This window comes from Anser cygnoides, chromosome 1 (assembly GCF_040182565.1).
Source record: "Anser cygnoides isolate HZ-2024a breed goose chromosome 1, Taihu_goose_T2T_genome, whole genome shotgun sequence".
Taxonomy (NCBI): Eukaryota; Metazoa; Chordata; class Aves; order Anseriformes; family Anatidae; genus Anser; species Anser cygnoides.
The window spans coordinates 143567698-143585341 of record NC_089873.1 but is presented as its reverse complement, the minus strand read 5'-3'; the positions used below and the strand labels follow the sequence as shown (position 1 = coordinate 143585341).

Sequence of the window (17644 nt, the reverse complement as noted above, 5' to 3'; positions counted from 1 at the left end):
GCTTTTCCACCCAAGTGGAAGTATTTGGGGACTTGAAAGTGGACAAGGAAGACAAAAGCAGAAGGCTGTGAAAATAAACATGAAGAGTAAAAGACAACAGTCAATGCTCAGGACATTTTTAGAGTTTTAGTAAAATCAGACTGAATGAGTCAAAAAAGGAGTTATTCATTGTCCGAGGCTGGCTTGGTGAGTCTTCATTCTGCCTGGGTTACAGGCATTCATTCATGCCTTTGCACAATGAAAATGTCTTTGTTTTCAGCCAAGAGAGTCCCTGTTAGTCCCAGTCTGCATTTCAGTTGCATGTTATGCTCGATTTTCTCCAGGAAAGTTTAAGAGTACCATCCCAAAACAAAATATCATCTGAGAAGGTGGCATAAATTTTTGCCATTAACATCTTTGTGGGCCAATGCCAGTTCCTTATTCTGAAACCGACATGCTAGCTATAGTCTGGATCAGCAATTCTTGGCGTTTTTTTTTTTTTTTTTTTTTTTTTTCATTCTTGTTGCAGTGGTTTTTCTCAAGGCCAGGCAGAACTTTTGCCACTTGTCAGAAGAGGACATCAAGGATCTTGGCCCAGCTCTGGGTAGATGTGTCACATCTGGTCCAATGCAGATAATTTTAGAAATGTATAACTCAGAATGGGCTATCTTTGGTTTCATGCCTGTTTTCTGATAAGAAGAGAACATGTGGTCCACAGAACACCAGAGCACAAGACAAACAATTAAGCCCTGGAGGAAAGCAGATAATATCTAGATGACAGCTAATATAAGAGAGAGTGTAGGGTTGTCCATGTGAAAATTAACACAGATTAATTAACACAAATTCATTTTGGATGACAAGGAAATGGGAATAGAGACCACAGATTGTCTCTTGAAGTAGCACTGGGAATTGTACAAAATGAAAGTAGGTCACCTCTGTGAACAGAATCTGAACTTCCTGTAACTGTGACATCCTTTGCCACAGGTTGAAAACCCCTGAGTGGTAACAGCAAGGTTAACTATTCAGCTTTGTGGTTTTCTTCTCTTTGGTATCTTGTAGGCCTACTCATGCATGGTTTGTCATGGCTTTGCCCAGATAGTGGCAATGCAGTGTTACACTACCCAAAGAGCAGGTGTATGTCTGAAAGAGTCACACTTCGAGTCACATTTCCTGCATCACCCAAGAAGTTGATAAACAATTTCTGTCCCCAACCTACAGCTTGCTTTTCATAGAACACTAACAAGCACAAAGTGCCATTGTGTCAGCCTGACTGACACATTAGACACACAGCTGCTGATGAGATGACCAGCCCACTCAGGAATGCAATGGGATATTCTGTACTCCTGAAAGGGTCTAGGAACACAACTTGCTCCAACTTAACAAGTAATGCACTGCATTATCTGAGTTGAAACTCACCTTCTCCAGGATATGTATCTCTTCCATAAATGCATAATTTATATCCACATTTATTTTCTAGAATATCTGGCATAATTTGGTGTACAAAATATTCCACAAAATTAGCTTCATTGCTGTAGCTTCTGGGGTAGATCACATATGCATCATATATCTTCCCATCTGCAAGGTAGAGCAAGAGGAAAGTACCTTCTGTTAACATGAATTAGAGCTGTCTATTGTAAAGCTGAGTAAAATAACAACTATACAGTCTTTGAAATAGATTTAAGTAGGTCTTCCTGATAATTATAATGATGTGCATCTTTGGATATATGTTTGGAAATCAGAGACTGTGCTCATTTTGTGTTTTCCATGCTGAACTGTTATGTCTTATGCATTTGCTGCTTTGGAGAATTTGCCTGTTGCATTCTGAAAGCTGTATCTTAAGGTGTATAAAGTAAGAGTTCAATTAATCGATGCATATTAGCATGAAATAGAGATGAGATTTTTTTGTTTGTTATTATGTTTTATTGTTTGTTATTATATAACATTGTTTGTTATTTCAGTGGAATAATAGGCTGTTAAATCAGATTTTCACTGTCACACAATATTTCATGACAAATATTTTTATTTAAAAAAAAAAAAACAAAACAGGATTTAATTCTTTGTTTCTGCAATACATCATTACAGAACCAATACATGGTTCTGCAGTAAATGCAAAGCACTACTAGAACTATGCTTGTTCCTCCTTATATAAATGATTTCAAGAGGCATGAGAAAGTGAAGAATAAGGCTCAAGTGTCATTTGAGTTAGTAAACAACTATCAGATTTATCTATTTCCACATGATTTGCCCTTTCCTTTCCTTTAAACTTTCTTGTGCAATGCTTACTCACCATCTTTGACTGAGTACGGCTGAAATATCTCCCGATAAAATAGGACAATATCAATTCTGAAGAACTGATAAAGTACAACAGAAACTGCTACTATCACTAGCAGAACTAGAAGTCCAACGATCATGAGGACATTAGGATGATCTGCTGCAAAGAAGAGAAATGAAGTGTTAGCTGCAGCCTTAGCTTCTCATATCTTTGCATCTGCTATGGTTTTAAGGAGTTCACATCTGAGAAGACAAGACCTTTACCTTCCCCAGCTGATGTAGCCAGCACAGAGGCCTGTTGAACCCCTAAAGCAGAAGTGTACTGAGCAGTATACAATTAATATCTACGAGTGTTGCACCCAGACCAAAGTGCATTAAATACCACAGCTGGCAGCAATGTTTATAAGTATTTTGCTCAACAACAATGTTCAATCACTTTGCAAGGCAGTTGAGCCCAAGCCTGACACTAGTAAGTGTCCACGCAGGGGCAAGCAGAGGCTTGGGGCATTGTTGCACAAACAGGCTATGGAGAAACATGCAAATAATAAAATCTGCAAGATAAGAACAAAGTACGCAAGACAAGCAGGAAAACAGAACAAGTCTGGCTGTAAAAATAAGATAAATTATGGCAGTGGCAGATGAGATTCTCCTCCTCCTTTTCCTTTGAGGGTCAAAGAGCATAAAAAAACAAAGATGAGTAAGGAAAACTGAGAAGAAAGAAGTCACCCGCTGCAGTCCCAGCTTCCCTCAAGGAAGAGCTCTTGAATCCAATCATCTCATCCTCGGAGAAGAAAACTAACAAAAATGGCTGTCATCAGCTCTGTGCAATCATAAGCTCACAGTCTAGGATAAGATTGTAATTATCGCTCTTCTAGGGAATGGCTATATTTCTATAGCAATCCAGTCAGATATTTTTCTGGAATTGCCTGTTTCTCCTCTCCCTTTGTGATTCACATAGCAGAAGTCAGTCTAGATGTGCGCAGCCTCTAGATGACATCTGGTTCTGATGCAGAAAAAGATGATGGGAGGTAGAAGTGAGGTCATTGTGTGCTCTCCCCAGTTTAGAAAGCTGGAAGCTTAATCCTTGGATTATTACAGCCACAAAGCTGAAGAGATATTTTTGACCTATGTGCCAGACATATTGAATTTGCACAGTATTTGGTATAGAAAACACTGTGAATTCTAGATAGCCAAGTTTGAAATTCAAATATCAAACAATTTATACAGTGATTATACAAAGAGGAAACATTCTCTTGGATGGAAGATTAACAAAAATTGCCTCATAGAAATATGCTTCAAAGCAAATAAAAGATACCCAAACTAATTCCACATGGTTTTAACATATAGATTCATAGCAGTTCCATACACATTTTTCTCTGATAGATAAACCAGTTAAGAGAGTTCCATTTGCAGTCCACCTTCTTAATCTACTTATTCCTGTCCATCATGATGATTTATTGGCCTATAGTTGTAATAATGCAACCACTTTGGGGACTTTTCTGTGATTCAGACTACTAAAAAGATTTGGATTTAAAAATATATACTTCCAGAAGAGTCAGAGTGGGTGACAGACTTTTACCCCAACAGAAAGGCACATGAAAAAGTCCAGATAGTGTATCACATAAAAGTGGTTTTAAAAGTGCATAAAAGTGACAACATGAATATATATATATATTTTAGTACAATGTAGCAAATATAACAATTGTCTGATGCAATAACTTGGTTCTGAGTATGGCTAGAACCATCCCTTCAGTCTTACAATGAAATTTGAGGTACGCTGCAATCTCAGACTAGCTTGGCTCAGGAAAGAAATACTCCATTGAGTGTTGGCCACACATAAATTGAAATACAGGCATTCTGGCAGTACTAATTTGTGGGTCTGGCTCTCACACTGTAGACACCCTTTACCACATGTCAGCTGGTGGACGGTGCTCACATGCTGGTAGCAACTCTACCCAGACAAGCCTTACGCATTCAGAGCAGGGATCAGATTTTCAGGGCTTTGCCTCCCTCTGCCTGCAAAACATACACAAAACACACGTGGCTGCAGCAACAGGCTGTTCACCAGCACCTGAGGAGCTACATGTCACAGCAGTCTGTTGGTCCAGTCTCAATTTCCTCTACAAAAGAGGCAGCAAGACACAGTGGAACGAGTTGCAGATTTCATGCAGCCAGCAAGCTACCAGGTGAATGCACAGATTACCACCACCAAAAAGCAATTCCAGAGCTTCTCTTGGACTTGTCCTAAGTGAATGAAATAGGATTAAATATATAGCAGTGAAGAGTCTCATATATTGAGATTTACAGGTTCCCTGGCTTCTCCAGGAGATGATGAATAAGGCAGTACATTGAGTAGTATTTCTGGAGACAACCTTAAACTAAAGCATTAATTAATAAACCCCTGAGAAATGGCACTGAAAAGCTAGATTAACAAAGGTTTTGCAAGTACATTTTCCAGTTCCCCTAGTAGGAAATGAGACAAATCTGACATGATTTTCACTCTTCTTGTTTCTTTCTTTGCCATTTAAAGGGAGAAAGAAACATCCAGCCATCAGGCACCTGATGAAAAATACCCCCACAAAGACTAGGAGATCTGCAATTGTTTAGAAAACAAATAGAAAAGAAACAGGTTCCAACAACAACTTCTGCAATTATGAACCTAAAACGAGCTGTTTACATTTGGCCTCTCAGTGATTAGACCAAGTCTGAAAAAAAAAGTGATAAATTTCCTGTGCTTATAAAACTTGTAAAGCCTCAGACAAGAATCCCCACAGGGGTCTCTCTGGAAGAGCATTTTCAGTTCCCAGTAAGGCTGACTCAGCCTCTCATTGCTCTGGAATAAATCAACTATATTCAGTACAACGCGGACAAAGGCCAGAGCCACTTTTGGAGGCCTTGAACAAGACTGACCAAATCCTGCTGCTTGATTTGACTTCACTGCATTATTTAGTAGCAGAAAGTTCATGAGCTGACTGTAGTTTATTACTATTTATTGATATTTAAGAGCAATGGGAACACAGAACTATCAGATCACAGGAAACAATATTCGAGAGGCCAGGGAAAACAAGTCAGAAAAGAACATTTGAAGGCATCTCCTGACAGATTCTGGAAGAACTGCATCTTTTTCTAAATTTGGTTTCTAAGGAAAACACACTTCCAGATAGCAAAGACATAGGTCTGGATCTGGAATTCCTGGCCACATCTTTTTACTGAAGATGAGATAAAATGTTAGGTACAGCATTAAATAACTTTGAGGAAAAACAGACCTGATGTGCTGGGCTGAACTCTATCTCTGCTCAGAACGACTGGAATTTCAGGCATTCTCCAGAGCAGAACATTCACACCAGAAGGCTTTGTGGTACCCCAGGCATTTTACACTTCTTTGCAGATGAGAATTGAGCAATGCCCAGGGGAGACAAGACAGTACTTGTGCGTCAGACCCATGAAACACAACAACCAATTATTTAACCAGCCCTGAATGAAGAAGAATCTCAGCGTGATCCAGCAATGTGCACTTGCAGCCCAGAAAGCCAACCTTATCCTGGGATACATCAAAAGCAGCGTGGCCAGCAGGGTGAGGGAGGTGATTGTCCCCCTCTGCTCTGCTCTTGTGAGACCCCACCTGGAGCCCTGCATTCAGCTCTGGGGGCCCCAGCACAAGAAGGACCTATAGAATAAGTCCAGAGAAGGGACACAAAGATGATCGGAGGGCTGGAGCACCTCTCCTATGAAGAGAGGCTGAAACAGGTTGCCCAGAGAAGCCGTGGATGCCCCATTCCTGTTCAAGGCCAGGCTGGATGGGGCTTTGGGCAGCCTGGTCTGGTGGGAGGTGTCTCTGCCCGTGGCAGAGGGGTTGGAATTAGATGATCTTTAAGGTCCCTTCCAACCCAAACTATTCTGTGATTCTGTGATTTCATGAGGAACTAGAAGCTAGTGGCAATTTATTTGTTAATAAAAAGGTAAACACTTGGGAGATATTCTGACAGCTTCTGAATTCCTGAGAAGACAGATTAGATGTGATGCTGAGGTAATGTTCTTGTCCTGACTGAGATCTGCTGGTAGAAAGAGTTAAAACTTCCAGTGTTTCTCCACTTGTCATGGCTTCCCTGTCAGGGGTTAATGGTGTTGTGCCACCTCCCACCCCACCCCTGACAGCAGCACTACTTTCGTAAGCATTTACCCACTGCAGCTATCAGTGATCTGAGCTGGCTTGGACACCAGCACAGTGGTGCAAGGAGGTGGTATCTTCCAGCATTAGAGATAACAAGTGGCTGTGGAGGGTAACCTAGTTTAGCTGCAGGCAGAGTTGCTGCCTCTTGCCAGGTGTCCAGCAAGACTAGCTACATCTTGGCCAGGAAAGGAGGAAGAAATGTAATGAAAACCTTTTGCAAATTCTTCACACTGACCAGAGAGAAGTTATGGAGATGATCTCAGAGCACATCAGAGACTGTGTCCTGTGGCAGGGGGAGAATGTAAAACATGGGATGATCACCATTTCTGGGATTATAAATGGAGGCACAGGACTGAAATATCTGGAGGAAATGAGACAGCCCATATCATGGGCTAATACTTTAAAGTATTATTTTAATTACTAATTACTTTAAGGTATTAAAAGTATTATGAGACATAAAGGGTATTTTTTATGAACGAGTGTTAGTAAAGGAGTCAGAAGATACCAAACAGCCTCAGGCAAAGTGGGGAGAGAAAAGACAGGGAATAAGTTTGAAGGAAGGGTTTCATATTGCCCTTTCCTGGCAGTATTTAGTATTTTTGTTTGTCATGGAGACAAAACCAAACAGCTGACTCTGCCTCTGACAGAAACCCCATATTTTCTCTTCTCTCCTCTCTTGCAACTTTTAATTCTTATGTAGATGACAGCTGTTAACAAATCAAATTGCTAAAATTTGTTATAAAGGTACGGCTAAAAATGAGCTAGTTCTTAAAGTATTTGATTATGACTGAGAAGATTAGATTTAATTCCTGGTTTCCCAGGAAAATTTCTGTGTGGTGAGTTATTCATTCAGCATTTTTGAAGACTGTAAGACAGAACAGATTCAAGCAGAGGAGCTTAAATGCAGTTACCTACAGCATCTTTGCTTCCTTCTTTAACCTGTCACCTGTGCTGCTAAACACAATTTAACTAGTCCATGTAATGCCTCCGCAAGTAACTTCAGTAGTAAATGCACCATCTATTGATCTCTTACTTCCTATCACAGATCTGTGTTACAAATAATAACAATGTAACCCATACTAAATACCCTGGGGAAAAAAAAAAAATCACACTACAGAACGGAAACTTGTGTAAAAAGCACACTAACAGGACAGTAGCCAGGAGACATGAGTTATGCTGTAGGAAAAACTAAGAGATGACCATAGATATTTAAAAAAATCATTTAAAACAAAAAGAAACAAAAAAAGAAGAGTACATGTCTTTATTACATATTTACAAGATGTGAGGCACAAGACATCTATGCAGCATTTTTATTATACTCAGAGGCAAGCTATCATTGTTTTAGCATAAATATTGCTGAGCTGTATGAGGAGCAAGTAAAGAAAATTAAAGCAGCGCACAGCCATTTCTGGATTTAGCCTTGCTCACACCAACAGTGATGAGGAGTAGCAGAAGCAAGCATCTTGACAATAGCAGCAACAAGAAGGGCATAGACATCCACATAAAATGGGCAGTGGCAAAGGGAGTCACAGTCAAGAGCTTTCCTGAACATTTACTGATGACCTATGGATAAAAATAAAATAAGATTTGTCTGCAGCAGAAATAAGATTTCATGAATCACTTCACAAATACAGAATATCAAATATACTTGTTCCTTCATGCAGCCTTTCCTTCTTCTAGTTTGCAGTATAGGGTCAATAAATGATTGCATTGCCTGAACTAGAGTGAACAGGAAGTTATTCAGTTTCCTTCCCCTTCACGGTAAGTACATTCCCACACTCATAACTTGGCACAAGGCTGACATGCGCCCAGCCTCCTGAGGGAAGCCACGCTCTCACTCACCTGGTAATATCCAGCCAGAACATCCCCTCTCACCTTCCCCTGGGGAATTCTGGGCTATCCTCCTCAATGATGCTCCCTTCTCTGTTATAAATCAACTACAACCCTTCTAGTCTAGGCTGCAGCACAGAAATATGACTCTGCTTGAAGCCATAATCCTGTAGGCAGTTACGAACAGTCAAGAGGACAGCAGGACATGTAATTGTGCAAGCCCTTTGATCACAATAAACTTGATTTTACTCTTTCCACCATTCTCTCATAGAAAACTAAACCCTCTTAAAGGCTGTGGGATTTCTTCTCAAGGTGGTTCGGCCCATCTGAAGGGATAAGAGAGAAAACCATTGATCACCACTCCTGCCATAAAAATCAAACTCAGTGATTTGGCAACAACGTTTTTTCAGGGATCTGACCATCCCCAACAAAAAATTCCCATAACTGATAAAGACCATCCCACCATTCACTGACCTTAATTCTCCTTCTTCAGGAGAAATGACTAGAACAATGCATTTCAAAATGAATCCAAGAGAAAGCCTTCAAATTGTTACTTTCATCTGTGCGTGGCACAGAGTCAGCTCAGTGGCACTTACAGGGAGAGGGCAGGAATATCCTAGAAAAGGTTATTCTTGTCACAAAGCTGGCACACTGTCCTGCTCTGCACATTTAATCTCTCGCTGATACCATTTTCCCTTCCCCCAAGGCAGAATTTACACCAAGGCCTTCCATAGCCTAAAGAAGCCACAAGAACTTGGCCACTGATTTGAAGATGTAGGGAGGACGAAGACTGGTTTTAATTGTAACCAACAAACTTTCTTACCAGCAGAAAATAAATCAAATTTAAATATAAACATGCAAAATAAATTAAAAATAAAAATAAAATCACCAGTGTATTTCAAATTGAGCCTTAAGTATGTAAGAAAACAAAATGAACAAATTCTACCCTTACATTGTGCTTTGAGTTGTAATGTCACCGTGGCCCTTGTATTTCCCATTTCATTCATCACTACACATGTGAAATTTGACTGCAGATCCTCCTCTTTTATTTCAGTGATGTGCAAAGTTGACTCTTTGTAATATTCTCGTGCTTGTCCTTCAAAACTAATAGAGAGAAAGAGCTGGTAGTGGTTCCTATTAAGCACAATTTGCATTAAGAAAAGGATTATTCCACATTATATGTACTTACAAATGAGTTTCTTCATGAAATCTTGAAGTATCTGTGTATATTACTGGGTTGTTATCCACATCCCAGGAGACAACATCTATAGGCTGTTTCTTAATCCCCAGACGGGCCTGACATTTCAGAGACAAAGGAGCACCTAATCAAGATGAAGAGAGTTGTAAACTTTCCTCAATTAAAAATATGTATAACGTATAACATTATTTTCCTCATAACGTCTTTTTCTACAAATCTCCATATCACTTTTGATTTTACCTTAGCAATTCTGACATATTTCTGAGTTAACCTAGAGAAAATGTTGCATAGGAGGGACTTGAAATAGTAAATGGAGATATTAACAAAATATCTAATACATTAACAAAGATTACAAAAGGAATTATTTATATATGTTACTGTGAAAGGAAATTAGACTTTACTTGTGATGCTTAACACACCTAATCAACTATTGGGGAGTATGGAAAGGAAATGCTAGTTTACATACAGACATGTGGGAAAATAGCATAATTTAATTTCAGCATACAGTATTTCACTTGTCTTGTTTGCTGATTCTTATCTTGGATTTTATTCAAGCTGGACAAGACTAGAGCAAACTAGTCCAAGCAAAACTAAAACAGGAAATGTCTTATTACGTATTTACCATCAGGAAATATTTATTCCAGAAACAAGAGTCACTGTTGCACTGGAAGCAGATATAACACTTTATTTCCATGTTAATCTGCATCAAAGCAGGGCTTAGATAAGGTTAACAAATCTTATAATTTACATCCTGAATTGGTAATAAGGAGCACGGAGAAATCCCTTCAGTTCTGCAAAGAGGATATAATAGACCCAGTACAGAAAGTATTTTCTAGATGTTAATCAAATTTACTCCATGCATTGCAAGATTACTTACTGTCCAAGAAGGATAGGCAGAGCACAGAGAGTATTAAAGACTAGCCATCTTATTAAAGAGAGAGGCTCCTGGTGCACTAATTCTGAGTGACAAAGAAACTGGAGGAAAGAATAAAAAAAAAGAACAGGAATACATGCCTGAATGAAAAGGAGTCTGAGCCCAGGTCCCCCACAGTACATGCTGTGAGAGCAGTATTGCTGTAGGACAAGTGCTGGAGGGCAGAAACAGTGGAACAGTAATTGTGATCCCAGCTCCCAGTGGCCCAGATTCATCCTACCTCCTCTGGGAGACAGGCTTCTTAGGCGACCTATTCATGTTTCAGATGGGCAGAGTCACTTTCTGGAGAAGCCCAGCTTTCTCCGTTGACTATACAAAGAAAGAGCCTAGATGGCCCTTGCTCCTACCACAAGTTACAAGGGGTGATGAATCTGAACCATGGAGAACATCCCCAGTCCTAAACAAATGGGAGACAGGGCACATGTTCTGCACCAAGAGCTGTTCAGCCTACTATTTGCTTGTTCAGTCCCTGGTCCTTTCACCCCACGACCAGAGCAATCTGCTCAGTGCCAGCCACCATGGCAGGACCAATGACCCTTGCTCTCCTTCATTCATCAGCAGAGATGTAGCTGCTATGTCCAGATCAGAATCACAAGTAAAGAGTATCTCTAGTTGCTCTATCCTTCTCTCTTAAGGATACCATCATTCTTTCTTAAGGATACCATCAGGCATCTATCCTCTCTTAAGGATACCATCAGTTTCAAAGGGTTTAGTTAAGGCCCTCTTTGAAGTGCATGGAAGCTGTCACACTTTCAGCTGAGATGTGGTAATTGACCATGTGAGTCATCCTAGTTTATCCCAGTGAAAGTAGAATAAGCTATTTAAGTCCTTAAATTGCTGGTTAATGCCTAAGTATTATCCTATCAGTTATTCCTAACTTCACATCTCTGCCTGGGGTGCATTAAATCTGGTTAAAATTGCAGTGCAAAAAAGAAGTAACGAACATTTCCATCATTAATTCTTCAAGATCCTCACGTTCATTAGGCGATCACAAGCTGTTTTAAAAACAATTTAAAGCCCGTACTTACCAAGCTCTACTTCTATCACATCTTTATCTTTTGGAAACAAAATTTGAGCAGGTAGAGACAGGTGTTTTGCTTTAGAAATTAAAGAGAGAAGGAAGTATAGATTAGAAAGTTGTGAAATTTCATTTTGTAAAATAATGACTATCATTTGTACTGCTAATGCTTTAACATCTTGAAGTAGATTTGCAAACATTACAACAGTGTTTCACATTCCTGTCAGTATTACCTGATTTTATTCCTATGACCAGATACTTTTGGTGAGACAGGAGAGACAGTACATGTCAATAGTTTAAATATTTTCTGCCTGTTTAATTTTTACATTTGTACATAAAGAGCAAGGAAAAGTTTCAGTTTCTCAAGTACTGTTTTTAGATGCTGAGTGGGGAAAAAAAAAGCAAATACAGTTAGGGAGTTGTGTGTTTTCTCGGTTGCTAATTTTGTTTTTAAATGAAACTCCTTCAGACATTTGAGAAATGACTCCTATCCATGATACGGAATAGCTAGAATGTACACTTCCGTGCAATATATGACACACAGTCCCACTTCCCCTGCTGCCTGCCTCTGTTGACCTCTGTTCCCTACATGGAGCACATCCGGCTCCTGGGCTTCCCTCCACACTGGTGCTGCACACAACCACTCCCTGTTACATCTGTCTTCCATCACACTGAACATCCCTTGCCACTAGCTTTTAGGAGTGCTACTTTTCCTCTGATATTCTTACATTCCATCTCCAGTAATAATTGATATGGACAGGTCCCAAACTACATCCAGATGCTTCAGTTAGGCATCTTTTTCCCCTGTTGCATTTTGCTTCTTTTTTTACCATTCATACTGTTGCATACGTCCCACTCCAAACACATCGTTTGCTATCCTTTCCCTCATTATAAGCTTTTCTTTCTCAAGGCATCTCTGTAAATTCCATAACAATATTTCCCTAAAAAATCTGTAAGAACATATTTAGCACCATTTTCCCAAGCTGCCAGAAAAGCCATTCTCTTTACTTATCCTAACCGTGTCTAAGTTTCATTAGCTGGATCTGAACTTGGGAGAAACGCAGCAATTTCCTAGCTTGCTGGCAATGCTAAGCATTTAGCTGTTGGCATTCAGAGGCAGAATATCCCCTGGGTCAGTGCAGATCTGCAAGGCAACAGGGATTTACATCATAAGCCAATATTAACAACGCATAACAGCTTTATTCATCCAGCATACTAATTTTAAGGGCTAATAAGAACTCAACAATGTTGTTGTTAAGTATTTTGAATGGTAAAAACTAAAGCAGACTCAAAAGACCACTCTGAGATTTCACATGTTATGTTGCAATCTTTTCTTTCAGAATGATCTAAAAAGCCAAATTAGCTTTGAAATGAAGTAATCTGTCTGGATGCAACAAAGGTCTCTGTAATTTTAGGTGGCTTTGTGGCAAATAAGTAATAGCTATTTCCATTATAACCCAGGCAGAACAAAATTCTTGACTGGTTAGAAAAGTTTTAATGAAAGTACATTCAAACAAAAATGGAATGTTAGGCAGAGATTGTCATGTAGACCAACAGGGTATTACATGGAAGAGAAGGAGAAAAGGTATGGCGCCTCCTAAGCCACCATACTAGCTCTTGGCTCAAATCTCTTCTATCCAGCTCAGAATAATTGGAACAAACTCTGCTACTGAGATTTGGGTACAGCAGCAAAAACTAATCGAGGCTTCTACACTCCAGATCAATATCTTTCCCATAAAGCTGGGCACCTTCCCACAACAAAAAGTTGTGATGTCAGCCTGCAAATGAACAATATTTAGTTTCACCAGGAAAAAAAAATCTATTGATCTGATTGCAGAATGAAAACACATTTTGAAGTCTTGTAAACTGATACAATATGGCACTGCTGATTGCTGGCATGCTCTTCCCTCACTGCCATCAAAATTCAAGGCCTCCGTGAGGACACTGAATCCTAGAAACACCCCTAGGTCCACACAACTCAGCTATGACGGACACTTTCAATTTAACAAAGACAGTAATCACAGAGCTCCGTTAATTTTCCATCTATGTATATCCCTCATTTTGTCTCAGTCAACAGAAATCTAAAAGTGTTTTTTTTCCAGTCTGACTATAAAATAAATGTTAGATAATCAAGATGGGGCAGCAGGTATTGAGCCATCAGCATATCAGTGATCCAGTGATCACCAGATGATTGTCGCTAGCTAAAGGCCTTCTTCCTGCCAAACAAATATAAAGTGGAGTTTTGTGGTAACCCACAAAAGAGACCCTTCGCCTCAAAAATAAGAGCCCTACCAACTGCAGCAGGCAACCAGAGCCCTCAGAAAATGTTACCAAGAAAACAAATGTGGACAGGTCTGACTGTATCTCCAGCTTGCTCCTTTGGAATTCCCTTCCACAAAATTCATCTAAAAAAAAGTTGAGCTAAAGTTTCATTAAGAAGATACAACTAACCAACCAAAAATCTTTTTTTGCATTATTGTATAAAGGAGTTTCATTTCCTTTAAGGAGGTGATAATCTTTTCTACTTTAGCAAGCTAGAAAATGACTGTCTTACCTTCACTTATAAAGATCCTTGTAGCTGATACATTGAACACATTTCCTCTGTGAGTGTAGGTAAAATGACAAGTATAATAACCATCATCCTCCTTTGTCAGGTCACTAATATAAATATATTTATCTTTCTTCAAATATCTCTCTCCCTGAAGAGGTCTGCAATCCTGGAAAAGAAAGCTTTCTTTATTTGGCTGCAAATAACATCTCACAGTAATCTGATCTACAGCTGGCACCATCAGGGTTTTCTTTACCTTATACCACTGGATCATAGTAGCATTCTTATAATTGTCAAATGTAGGACAAACAATAATTCCTCTTCTAGTGTCATTTGGATAAAGTATCCGGCTTGGGAAACATATTCCTTCCTTGTATGGATGCACCTTCACGCTCATGTTGAACTCTTTTGTGCTATTATTCGGGCTTTAAAAAATGAATGAAGGTATTTTAATGACAGTATTATTATGTGGAATAGAATGAATATTTGTAACATATGAGTCTTGTTTTAAAAGTACATGGATGGTTACAATATTTCGATTGGATATTGATTGTTAATGGGCCTGTTATAAAAATAACAACTGCAGAATGGAAGTTAAATAAATTTCTGTACACCATAAAAATAGCATAATTTGCACAGATAATAATCAAAATGTATTTTTAAAACATGTATGTTTTTTTCTTCCCAAATCTTAAGTTTTTCTCTTTTTAATATTCTACTTACTAATGTGTAACACAAGTATAGTTTCCAGAATCTTCTACAGAATTTGGCAGAAACCAAAGAAATCTTCCTAATGAAAATATTCGTGATCCCTCTTCTTCTTCAGGAATTATTTTCTTAGTGTCTGTGTGATACCAGGTGACATTCACAGCTGAATTTCCTAGGGGACATCTTATAACTAAAGCCTCACCTTCCATTGCATCATCTGCAAATGAACAAAATATTAAAATCTCAGATGAATTAAACCTTATTTGCATTGAAGACTGAGGAGACCTTGGTATTTCTGGATCAGTAGGCCATTCAAATGGCTCTAACTACCATCCTCAAGCTTTCAGAGATAATGTAAAGCAAATGAATTCCCAGTAGATTTTTTTCAAGAAAAAAAAAAAAAAAAGTTGTTCATCTTGAGTTATGAAGACATGCAAAAATAATGTGTGGGACAGAAAAGAAACAAACAAACAAACAAAAACATCTAGGTTCAAACAAGACATATAGTTAAAAAAAAAAAAGTTTTAAATTGGAAAGTACGATTGGTTGAAATGAACTCATGCAAATCTTTGCTTGAAATCCTGTATTTATTCAAAGCAGAGTTCTAAACATGAATCTTTCACAAAGAAAACTATTGGTTTTAATAGTGTTTTATAAACTTAGCTTTCCATCCTTCGGTAATAATATTTATTTACATAACAGAGGGGAGTTTTTGCTTTACCTTTTCAATGCAGAAAATGGATAAAAACAACAACAAACAGAAGAGCTTCTTTCTTAAAATCATGAAAATGTAAAAAAAAAATGCAACAGACTGAAAGGAAGAATCAGATGAAAAGTTGAAGACACCAGAGAGGAATGAGAGGAGTAAACAGAGGAGTAAACAGCTTGGGAATAAAGAAAAAAAAATGAAAAAAAAAAAAAAGTTGGGAGTAAGGAACTAATTTTTTATTAAAGAAACTGCGTGTATTTCTACTTTTGAATACTGAAACTGGTCCAGAGAAACTTGAAACAGGCAATTTTGACAGCTATTTAAGTGCCCTGGTACCTGAACAGTAAACTGACTGCCGAACATAGAAACTGTGGTCTGAAAGTCAAATGCAGTTTTGGAGAAGAGAAACATGAGAAAATTGGCAAGGATAGAAACTGGGCAGATCAGTACAGGAGCTACAGTAAATGAGGGAGCAAGAAAATGAGATGATGTAACCAAATAGCTAATCAAAACAGAGAATCTCTATCAAAAATGACACTTTGGGGGAGCACTGCCTGGCTTTAGATGCGTGCATAGATCAGGTCGTGGGTGAGTCCTTCTGCATAGTGAGTGCTTGCCTTCTCATTCTTTCTGAAGTGGTCTTTCTCCATTGACATTACATATAGACTCATTTACTCAGACACCTAAATTATCCACATCAGGTATAAGCAACCCTAAGTCCATCATTTTAACAGCATTCCCACCCACGAGTCCTGCCTTGCCCCACCAAAGGAGGAACACAATGGAAGTACAGCACTCTTCAGGAAAAAATAAAGGAGAGAGAACAAAGATAAAATGGGAGGCCTTATCTAAACTCAGTGACATCTGTGAAAATTATCTTGCTTAATTCTTCAGCAGAATTTGATCTCTTAAAAGATCTAGTTTGTTCTAAAAATTATTATTCATGTTGTAAAATTGAGAATACGGGGAAATATTTAAAGATTGTATCTTACACTGTTTTTCAGACAAATATGCAGTGCAGCTGGAGACTAGGTACAATGTGAGTGCTATATAATGTTGTTTCACTGGTAGGAAATGATTGCAGGGCCACTAGAGCTGTGCAACAAAGTGCATGTGTTAAACCTGCTCAGTGTGATTTAAGCATGCTCTTGGAGACTTTGCCCAGCTGGGGCCAGGAAGATCAGCTACTCCAAACCCTCCAAGAAGCCTTTTCCTTCTGCTTGCAAAGATGCCAAAGAGCAAAAGTAAAACCTATACTTAATGTCAGAGAAATGGACACTACTCAGTGCATTTTAATATAGGGAGAAAACGACATGTAGAGCTAACTTTTAAGCTGTGATCAATGGTTTGAGATAAACTAGCTAATTTTAGGTTAAAAACTATTAATTCAGTACCAGCTTAAACACTTCTGCAGAATAAAATTAATTAGAAAATAGATTTTAAATGCGACTCACATGATTCTGATGTCACGGAAACCAAGAGGAAGGTAGATAGGAATATCAAACGTACATACCCCATCATATTTCTAAACCAAAGGAAAAAAAAAAAAAAGATATCTCAGAATATGCTCTCACTACATTGGTTATGCTATTGCCACATTGCTGATGTACATCTACTAGCAGATAACAGCATCATGCAGAGATAAGCTGAGTCATGTGGGCTGTTCTGTACAGAACATGTGTGTGTGTCTGTAGCAGCAATTCTACAGCTTTGAGGTGATGCTCTTTGCACTACAGTCAATGCAACAACTGATGTTCCATCGAAACTACTGTTATGACTTAGTTTGATTTGAGGGTGGGGGAATCACTCTGCCATGGCAGGCCTTGTACAGAAGCCTATTCCTCCTTCGTCGTTGATTTTTATTTACTTATTTTTATTTTTAAGGAAGGCATATGTACTTTGGCACCTTCTTCATAGTCAAGTGTGAAAAATTATACCTTGATTTAGAAAAAGACAGATCCTGGATTTGAAAATACATACCTTGATTTTGAGTTAAGCTTACATCCAATCTACTGCGTAGGTGCACACCACCTGCTTTGTTTTCTGTGGAGGTATCTTCAGAGACAGGTTCTCATAGGTAAGTGCTTAGCGGCAAGAACAAAAACAGACGAGCACCATCAGCAATGCAAACCTGAAGGGGAAGTGAAGAAATGGACTGGAAAGGTAGGTAAAGGAATATATATTATCCTCACATAATAGTAGTAGGGCAGATCCTGTGCCTCATCGATGTTTTATTTGTGTTTAATTGACATACACCTCCTGTAATTAGGTGTATGCA

At 38.7% G+C, this 17644-nt stretch overlaps 1 protein-coding gene across 11 annotated transcripts in view; it reads right to left on the bottom strand.

Moving 5' to 3' along the window:
- The window catches only part of IL1RL1 (interleukin 1 receptor like 1), a 29922-nt gene that overhangs the window by 7540 nt on the left and 4738 nt on the right, over positions 1-17644 (bottom strand). For 4 of the 11 annotated variants that reach the window (XM_013190245.3, XM_066984521.1, XM_066984508.1 and 1 more), the window contains exons 2-11: positions 17347-17497; positions 16821-16891; positions 14673-14874; positions 14206-14374; positions 13956-14118; positions 11412-11480; positions 9441-9573; positions 9204-9355; positions 2267-2410; positions 1396-1554 (exon numbers count right to left, since the gene is read on the bottom strand). In XM_013190245.3, coding sequence (XP_013045699.1) covers positions 1396-1554; positions 2267-2410; positions 9204-9355; positions 9441-9573; positions 11412-11480; positions 13956-14118; positions 14206-14374; positions 14673-14874; positions 16821-16887 — 1258 coding nt within the window. In that variant the 5' untranslated portion in view covers positions 16888-16891; positions 17347-17497. Of the gene's footprint in view, positions 1-1395; positions 1555-2266; positions 2411-7667; positions 8578-8725; positions 8868-9203; positions 9356-9440; positions 9574-11411; positions 11481-13955; positions 14119-14205; positions 14375-14672; positions 14875-16820; positions 16892-17346; positions 17522-17644 lie in introns of those variants that run through there. The other 7 variants (XM_013190249.3, XM_066984513.1, XM_013190248.3 and 4 more) reach the window with 7 other exon arrangements.